Source organism: Marmota monax, unplaced genomic scaffold, assembly GCF_021218885.2.
Source record: "Marmota monax isolate L192 unplaced genomic scaffold, Marmota_monax_Labrador192_F-V1.1 WCK01_AAM20220418_F8-fsc00122, whole genome shotgun sequence".
NCBI classification, from domain to species: domain Eukaryota; kingdom Metazoa; phylum Chordata; class Mammalia; order Rodentia; family Sciuridae; genus Marmota; species Marmota monax.
The window spans coordinates 6,089,165-6,099,368 of record NW_026695223.1 but is presented as its reverse complement, the minus strand read 5'-3'; the positions used below and the strand labels follow the sequence as shown (position 1 = coordinate 6,099,368).

The following is a 10,204-nucleotide window of genomic DNA, read 5'->3' as shown; positions in this document are numbered from 1 at the left end:
TATTAGGACTAAATACCATAATATCTTAGGCAGTGAAATTTCTTTTGAGACCCTCTAGATCGAGGGGGACTTTTTATAGGAAACCTCCTCACTCAAGTAGAATCACCACCCTTAAGAAAACCCACTTTGGTCCCCACCATTAAAAATGGAGTAGAGTTGGAAGTGATTTGCCACATGTTCTGATTATTGATGTCTGCTTTATAAAGGACCTCAGATTTACGAGTAAAGTAACAGCCATCATTGATTATTATTGTAGTTTCTGACTCGAGGGTCTGACTGGGCTTAACTCCGCAGTTCTTGCTTGGGGTCACTCATTTATAGTCAGTTGGTGGCTGGGCATGGAGCCACCTCAAAGGCTTCCTCACTCACATCTGGTAGTTGATGCTGCCTGTCAGTTGGCCAGAGCACTTATGCCTGCCTCTCCACGAGGCTTCCATATGGGACATTCTAGGCTTCCTTATAGTGTAGTGTCTGGAGTCCAAGAATATGTTCCTCAAAATAAGATGGTCAGATAGACACGAAATAGTGTAAAAAAATGATGCCAGTCTACATTCCAGGGGGAACGAATTAGACTTTACCTTTTGTAGGGAAAAGGTACACCACATCATCTGATACCCAAAAAGAAATATCTTGGAGATTTAGTTGTGCTAGTTGAGGTCACAATTGAGTGACTCTGAATGAAATGTTATATGGGGACTCATGAATAGGATGGTAATTACAGGACCTCATGTCCCTTAAGTGTATGTGCCCTCTTACTTCTCCACACAGTGAATTGTTGTTCTCTAGCCTGTTTTTTTTTCTCTTAGAAAAGTAAGAGAACATATTTTAAAAGTGAGAAAATTGACTGAAGTTGCCCTCATATTTTCATCGATGAGGACTTGAGAGAGAGGACCAGATTGAGAACAGGTAGAGAGATGGGTTTCACAGTGTAAGATATTAACAAAAATGCTCAGTTCTCCTGTGGTGGCTTAAAAACAGACAAAGGTATCTGTCTTAAATATTGGGGCTTATTGGGAACAGGAATGGTAGCTGGCCAAGACAGGAGGAAAACAAAAAAATGAGGACCCAAGGTAGGCCCCAACAATGTAGCAGGAACGAAGCTCTGGTAGGAGAGTCCATGTACTGCTATAGGTAATTAAAAACACTCACAGAGTGATTTCTGATGTTTTATGAAAGTATGTTCTGAAGTCTCAGTCAGAGTTTCCTTAATATATCCAAATCCTCAGCGAGTCTGAAACCCACTACAGCATGAGGTTAGTGGTAAATTGATAAATGAAGTTGAGATAGATGTTTTCATGTGATGGGAAAAACCAGAATGAAGATAACTAAATAAATTGATAGCAATAAGTTCAGTCCTATCAGATAAATCTTTGGAAAGGGCGGAGAGGTACTGGGTTTCCTAAAATGTCATGAGTGGAGGGCTTAAGCTGCGTGATTATGAACAAGATTTTTAAACTTAGAGCTTCAGCATATTTTAGAAAATGAGTATCAATGACACTTAACTTATAGGCCATTATAAAGGATAAGTGAGTTCACACATATAGGACATGTGACACATGGTAAAAACTCAATAAATGGGGACCTTAATATTATAAATCATGTTTTAAAGATTTGGATACTAAAGAAATGGAATCCCCAAAGTAGAACACTTAGGAATATCCAGATGACATATTTTAAGTTAAAAATTAAATTTCACAAGAACTAAGTTTGTATATATTTTTTACAGATAGAGGAATGCTATTTTTATAGTCTCTCATAACTCATCAGTACTTCATTTACTATGGCAAAGGTCAGTCCAGGGCTGCCTGTTTTGCATTTGTTCAATCTCTATAAAATATGGGGTTAAACCCATGATTTATTACTTATCTCTAGGAGACAGGAAAGTATTATGATAAGATTATCTTACAAAATGGAGTGTGGTACATTTAGAAAAAGCAATAGGTATAAAGTTTGGTTTTATTCACTATTCCATAGGAAAGCATCCCATTTCTGAAGATCTAGAGCATGTTGGCAGGGTAATTTTGTCCTACACCTTCAGAGGGAGGGATAAATAAATTTAAGTAGCAGGATTTAGATTCTGGGTTATTTTGCAAACAGTAGGGAAGCTCTGTCCATTGGATTAATAGAAAATGTTCATTTGAGTGTAGCTAGTTTCAAGGAAATGTACTGTTTGATATTAGCTCATCATTCATGAAATGAAAGAGGAGGACCTGGAGGATCGTTCCTCTGCCTTCGTCAGCAGGTACAAGAAAAGGGGGAAAGATCTGATTGACCTGCAACAGGTCAACAGGGGGTGACTCAATGTCTTCATGGAGCCATGAGGAAAGGACAAGTACATGGAAAGTCTGATCCAAGTCTGGTGGGAAGAAGGTTCTTGGTGGTAATTCATCTTCTAGAACACAGAAGGGTGAGGGAATTTCTTACCTTTTCCTGATTTCTGGAAGCACACAGGGTCCAAGTAGAGCTCAACTTTGCCACAGGGCATCTTGAGACCTTGTTCCGAGTTTCGACTTTGCCACTAACTTCTGTGAGAATCGCAACTTCCTCATCACCAAACTGAGGAGAAAAGGTTTATCCAATGCATTTTAGACCCCAGTGTTTTGTGAGTCAGTGGAGACAGCAGAGGGATTTTGGAAAAAAAGGAAATGACAGGGGAAGGCAGGGAGAGAGGTTTAAAGTCACAAAGGAAGGAGGGGACCACAAAGAAAGGCTATGTCACAGAGAGGGAGGGAAGAGGTGATCAGGTTATATAATGACGCCTTGGGAGACTTCAGGGATCAGAGAGGAGGCACCAGAGCTTGCTTGGGTCTGTCCCTTCCTCTCCTTCACCCACATCTGAGTTGGCTCCTTAGACAACGGGTCTTGATAGGAACTAGTTTGAAGACTTCCCTAAGACCTTCATTTCTCTCCGTACCCCTCAATTCCCCAGCTGTTCTTGTCAAGGATTTGGGACTCATTTCGGATCAACTTTCTGCTCTAGAAGGATTGCAGTCTGCCATGAAGGATTTTCTCATTCTCCTGCTCTTGAGTGCAACTGGTGAGAGTCTGGGCCTGGTTCCTGCCTCGGGCAATATGCAGGGGTTGGAAGGGCAACTGAAGAGAGCAGCAGCTGCTGCAGGAGATGAACTAAAGCACCTGGATGCACAGCTGGTCCTCTGGACCTGCTCTCTGAGTCCCTCTGATGCCCGATGCCTGTGAGCAACTCAGGACATACCCACTGCCCTGCCCTGTTCAGTCCTGGGACCTGCTCTTTGAGCTCGTGGGCATGTGATTTTCTCCTGCACAGCCAGGTGGTTTCCTTTCCCAGAGCAGATGGTTATTCGAGGATGTGGGCCTAGAAAAAGGAGGGCAGGCAGGTCAGGGGTTCAGGAAGCCCCCCCACCCCGTTATCTCACTTCTTTCCAAGTCAGGCAATCTTTTGTTTTGTTAGCCCCATTCTTGTCAAAAGTTAATTTTTTTACATATTTTTTTTAGTTGTAGATGGACACAATATCTTTATTTTTATTTGTTTATTTTTATGTGGTGCTGAAGGTCGAACCCGGGGCCTCATGCAAGTGAGGCAAGCACTCTACCACTGAGCTACAATCCCAGTCCAAAAGTTAATTTTTAAAATAATGTTTTAGGGTGTTCATTTAGTTTTTTCAGTTTTATAACACACAGTACAGTCAATGGGCATTTCTCATCAACACGAGATGAGCACATAAGTTAGCGTCACCAAACTTTAATATAATTTCATCTCAAGCAAAAACACATGTCAAATTCCTTAATGTGTAGAGCTCAGGTGGCGTGGATGGTTTTCTCCTACTTTTTAAAATGTCAAGAATAAATTAAAGAACTCTATACTATCCTTGAAAACTTTCCGTTAGAGAACACCAGCATAGCCAGTCATGATCTCTTTTCTTCTTTGTCTCTCCACCCACCTATGACTTCTTGATTCTCCAGGACTTATTGTGGAAAATGTTTCTAATGAAAAGAAAAAAGCACAAGATGATTTTACTATTCCTTACATGGTCTATCTGAAATCCACCACAGAGCCCTGTGTTGGGTGTCTCATCCACCCCCAGTGGGTATTGACAGCTGCCCACTGCCCCTTACCGTAAGTAGCCCTTTGCTTATGGAATCAGGGGGAGATTATTCAAATAGATGTAAGTAAGTCTGGTAAAATAGCCCAGCAAGTTTTTGATGGATTTGGAAGATCCATGAAGATAGAGAGGCTTGTTTTCAATAGAATACACAGTCGGGTGTTTGAAGTAGAGATCCAGAGGAAGAGGTCATAAGATTTTCATGGGAAGTAAATAATATTCTCTCATTGTTAGTCTATAGCAACAGCTGTTTCATGCACTGAGAAGACAGTGAGGAAACAGGATGGAAATCAGTTTTCCTACTTGGAGCTTACATCTGGTAGAGGAAGCAAGCCAAAATAAGCAAATAGCTGAAAATAAAGCATGAAACAGAACATCAAGTTGCAATGTAAAGGAGCAATGTATAGGGTAACCTGTCGGGCCTCTCTGAAGACATGAGGAGCAACAGGAAGAGGAAGCAGTCAGACAAATATAGTGTAGAGGGTATTCCAGACCCAGGGATCACTATTTTTATAGTCTCTGAGGTAGAAAAGATAGAAGGGTATTTGGCCAACTGAGGAATTGGTATTGACTGAGTATACTGGGTCAGGGGATGTTCATAGGATAAGAATTGCCCCTGCCTCTTAAGCAGAGTCTCACCATGCAGGTAACAGAAGGGCAGGAGGGCATCGTGCACAATAATGATGCACAATAATGTCACATCTGCACTTTTCTTGGGCATGCAAATGGGTCATGTGAAGGGAGTCCTACTCAGTTGCAGGAGTTTAAAGGGCCATTTCAAACTTACAACTCTCAGCCACCTGGTTGTCAAGACGGTTTATTCCAACACATATTGAATGCCTGGCCTCTGTATCAGGAGAAACAGAAAGGAAATAAGTCAGCTCTCATCCTCCTGGACTTAGAGTTAGAAAATCAGACGTTCTTTCTATCACTCATATTTAACACGTGAACTGCTTTGGGCAGGTTATTAGGAGCCCAGGAATTATTAGATATGTTGCATGATTAGACTGCTGAAAATGGAAGTAGGTGAGTCTAAATGGGGATTATGAGGGATTATAAGCAAAAAGGCTTCTGGCAGTCTCAACAAACTACTAGGAGAATCTCGTGAGTCTTTGATCAATCTAGACAAGACATGGTAAGTATAGTGATATGGGCCTGAGAAAATCATCAAAACACCTAAGAATATCCAGAAACAGCGTGCCCCATGTCCCATGTACGTGGTCTAGACAGTGTAGGGTAGATGAAGCACTGTGGAATCACTGACTGCGGTACCATCCCACCACCTACTAATTCAGATTATCCAAATCTTAACAACTGACTCTTGAGTGCATTACAGGTTAGGCTTCATAAAAGCATGTCTGTAATACAATGGTCCTGTCAAGAATTATTATTCTACAGACAAAGATACATCACTGCAGCTTTCAGGTTAATAAATGAAATTAAGATGATAGGAGAAGGTGACTTCTGATCTTTTTTATAGGATGACATTCTTGACTCTCCTCTTTCTCATTTCCTTGCCTTTTTTTCCCTTCCAAAGCATCAAAATTCGACTTGGAGTTTATCAACCCAGCATCAACAATAAAAAAGAGCAGGTACAAAATTATTCATTGACTATGACTCACCCTGACTTTGATGCAAACTCTCTGGAAAATGACCTGATGATGATAAAACTCTCCAAACCTGTGGCACTCAACAACTATGTGGGGACCATTGCCATATCCTTGGAGCACATCTCATCTAACGAGTCCTGCTTCATCCCCACCTGGACTTGGAATGACTACAAAAACCGTGAGTGCTCTTCATCTTAAGGAGGTTGGACCTGGGAAAACGTGGTCAGATACACTTGATGGAAAGAGCTGGTATGAGCAATGTTCTTGCTCCTGGAGGGATTTCTGCCAAGCTTTATGTGGCCAGAATTGGAAGTCAAAGATAAAATTTGGAGACTGGCTATGAGGCAGCTAATAAGACACCAAAAACAAAAAAAAAAAAAAAACGGAGTAGGCAGTAATTGTTGTATATGTAGAACATTTAAGGCCAGAGTCCAGGGAACTCTGGACTTTAAAATAAAGATGGGGAATCAGTTTTCCCACATGGAGCTTACATTCTAGTAGAGGAAGCAAGCAAAAATAAGTAAATGGCCAAAAATAAAGCACAAAACCGAATATCAACCGAATATCAAGTATATAGGGTGACCTGTCAGGCCTCTCTGAAGACATGGGAGCAACAGGAATAGGAAGAGGTCAGAAAAATACAGTGTGAGAACTTTTATATTTTCAGTGTGTTGCGATTTCACATTGGAGGGTATTCCAGACCCAGGGTATTCTAGACCATTACAAATGGCACATACAGATGGAGTGTCCTCATGCACAGACAGTAGGCCAAGAGGGTGGTTGCTCATTGAGACTTCCAAAGAACCCCACCCAAAAGCAGGGGAAAAAGAAAAACAAAGCTTACAGGACAAGATGAAGCCAGAGAGTTTATATCCCACTCCCCACCATAGAGAACCCAGCCTGTGCAGAGCCATGATAATCCATTCATTCCAGGTGACCCTGAGAGAGAGGAGAGGAGGGTGGTTGCAGAGCCACCTGTCCTATCACCAGAGATGGCTCCCTGCTGAGATTACTAATCTCATCCCTCCTGATACATCTGAAATCTCCCTGTAGAGGCAGAAGACTTGGGTGGTTCATAGAGAGTTGATCATTATGACTTCCTGAAGGTGTCTTTCTGGCCACACATACCTTATGGTCACCACCCATGTTGTAGGCACACACCCTCCTCTGTGAACCCAAATTTGGATGAGCAGAGAGATTTGATGTCTGTAGGAGATGTCTGTCTTCTCATGGGCACTTTGTAAAGAAAGTTAGTGAATCTGTTGGTCTCTGTTGGCAGATAACTTTATGTGGCTGCTAATGACCACTTATGCTCTCTTTAAGTATTGTCAAAACCTGTTGAATCAGGTTTAAACCCTGCATCTGGCACCCACAGATGGTCTGTTTGTTCTGCGAAGACAAATAACGTGGGACTTTTAAAATCATTATGTTATTTAAAAGCAAAAAAAAAAAAAGAAAAGAAATGAGAACTTTTATATTTTCAGTGTGTTGCAATTTCACATTTCAATTTAGAAGCAAAGTACCTGGGAATCTTAAGTGAATATATTTTCTGAACAAAAAACTACAACATGTGATTTTTGTCCTTAACTTAAGTCTTATTCAAAGCAATTTGGATCACACCTTACAAAAGTATTCCATTTGTAAATAAAATAAAACCATGCAAAGGTTTTTATGGTGTGGGCTCTACATGTCAATTATAGTGAGGGACCACTCCTCTCCTGATATAATAAATATCAGGGCTTCTGATATTTATTAAGAATTTTTTTATTTCAAGTAATTTATTTCATCTAGCTTGTTAAACATATTTTAGTTAGGACATATAAAACCATAAAACTAAACATAACTTCTCTCTGTTTTACTTTTTCTGTTCTGAGACTTTTTGGCTTATTCTGCTTTGGGGCATTTTTTGGATATACTCTATCAGAAAAATCCTGCTCCTTAAGAGCCACCAGGCTTAGTATGATCAGTCTCTGATCACTCTTTGTTTCTTTTCTTCTTCCTTCATACTCTATACCAGAGATTAAAATTACACAACCCTGTAGAGCTAGAGTCCCTGCATCTTGAAATTGACAGTGTAAAAAACAATTGCTACGAAAGAGATGAACAGAATGACTTCTGAGGGAGAAATATGTCTTTACATACAGATAACGCACTTCTAAGTAATCAGTTTATAGATAATCTATTTGAAATCATGTACCACATGCTTCAGTGATGGAAGGCATACAACACTGGTCCCTTAAAATTATAATGAAGCTGAAAAATTCCTATTACCTAGTGTTTTTCACTTTATCTTTTCAGATATATTTACATACTTTAATCCTTACTATTGTGGTACAATTACCTGCACTGTCCAGTACAGTGACTTGCCATATGTGTTTGTAGCCTAGGAGCAGTGGCTATCCCTCATAGCCCAGGTGTGCAGTGGACTGTCCCATCTAGGTCTGTGAAATATATTCTATGACGTTCTTACAGCAAAATAACCTGATGTGGCATTTCTCAATCATTGGTAGCCCATAACTTCAATTTGAAAAGCAGTTCTACACCATAAACATAGTTACCAATGTAAAGAAAATGAAGTAGATGCTAAAAGGAAAAGATGGTGTGTAGACCACGGAGACATGGCCTTTTTACTATCTTTCTTCGAGTGGCCACTCATCATCTTTACACAGTTGTTTCAAAGGTATATACGTTATTCACAGTAGAGAGAAAATTAAAGATTTGGTGACTGATGGAAGGGGACTTATGAATCTGCTTCTCCCACACAGATTCTGAACCAAGAACCTCAAGAAGGGTGGAATGTGGGTTGAAATATTCTCAGGGATGAATTTGTCTCCAACATAGGGGTTGATCATAAGGGCACTTGGGATAAGGAGCTAAACTTTGGAGTCCATTTGTCTTCTCGTTCCCACAGTCAGTGACCCAGACATCATGACATGGATAAGCCAACATCCTCTTTCTGCCCGTGACTGCCAGAATGTGCTCCAACAACAAGAAGAAACAAAACCAAAATTAAACATCATGTGTGTGGGACAACCTCTAAGCCTCATAACGAAAGTAAAGGTATGTTCCATATGGTAAGACAGTGTGGGCTCCATGGGGCAGAGAGATGACAATAGGGTCTAATTCCTAAAGCCCTCCACAGAGTAAAGGGCAGAGATCTGGGGTCAACATCTGTCCTTTCCCCTTCTTACACTCAGGATGGATCAAGCTTAAACTGAGAAGGGTGAGACTTCTCTGCATGTGAAGAGAGGCTTGTCACTTCTCAAGCAGTAGAAATCCATTCCTTAGACGATTTTGCTACTACAGTGCATCACTTCATAGTGTTTACTCTTGTGTGACAACAAAGTTACATCAACGTGTTCCTTCTCCCTGGCAGGAAGTTTCAGCTGCTCCAGCCATCTGCAGTGGGAGGCTGCATGGAATCTTGACCTGGGCAAAAGCAGGTTATACCCTGGGAAATGAGGGATTCTTTACAGAAATTTATGCCTATTCAAGATGGATCATGAAAATCATGGAATCCTATTGAGTTGCCTGTTCCCCATCCCCTCAGCCTGATCTCTTCATGTTTTCTACACTGGATCTACAACTCTTCATCTTTTCTCTTCATGAACATGGTTCAAGGGAAATATATTCAATAAAAACAAAAAGGCACCAGAAATTTGTCATGACTGCTGCTTTCTTTGTCATGTGAACTTTGAAATGAAGAGAAATTTAGCAACACCCCAACTATTTGTTCATTCATACAACAATCATGGTACCACCAACTATTTAATAATACACACTGCATTCGCTGGAGGTACATGCAAGGGTATGGAATGACCTTTGTCATTGGTTAGTCCATTCTTGTAGCAACTGTGATCATGGAGTTGAATAATAATCTCTAAGGGCATAAATCTAAGCATTTAGGTGGAATCACAGGAGGAACCACCATCAAGGAGGCAGACCATTGGGGAGGTATCAGAAAAGCAAATAAAAGTGTGAAAGTGTGATATGTTCTGGAAAAATACATGGAAATGAGTAACACCTGAAGGTAGAAAATAAATGATAGAGGAAGAGAAAGAATGTCGCAAGATTCCATGTATCCTATAACCGCTGGCCCCGTTCAAAATGTGAGTCTCTCTCGACCTGCTTTCTTTCCCAGCTTTGTTCCTGTGTCCCCCACTTCCTGGTGCTGATTCCTTGTCACAAATACATCTGTATTTGTGACACCATGATTGTTTTTTTTTAAATAAAGCCCTCAACTGAGCATTTCTTGAAATGTCTATAGCACTTAATAAGTCCATTGTCAATTGTTTGCCTAACTTCACATCAGCATTTCAGAGCATCTCCTCTATTCTCATACCTTGGATGCAATGCTCAATTTTAGCAGATGCCTTCTGGCTTGGGAGCAGGGGAGACATCATCTACGACAGCTGCCGCCACCAAATCTGCAAACATACCCATCTCCCCTAACTTCCTTACAGACTTGCTTTATTGATTATCTTCTTTTTTGGCTTGAATTTATTTATGCAT

The 10,204-nt window shown here is 40.7% G+C and overlaps 1 protein-coding gene across 1 annotated transcript; it reads left to right on the top strand.

Annotated features, from left to right (window-relative positions):
• The first annotated feature begins 2,997 nt into the window (after positions 1–2,997).
• Positions 2,998–9,218, top strand: LOC124086073 (serine protease 58-like). The gene is made up of 5 exons (XM_046434080.1): positions 2,998–3,194; positions 3,929–4,096; positions 5,620–5,870; positions 8,604–8,752; positions 9,069–9,218. The coding sequence occupies exons 1-5, from the start codon at positions 2,998–3,000 to the stop codon at positions 9,216–9,218; spliced, it is 915 nt and encodes a 304-aa protein (XP_046290036.1).
• Positions 9,219–10,204: the final 986 nt, after the last annotated feature.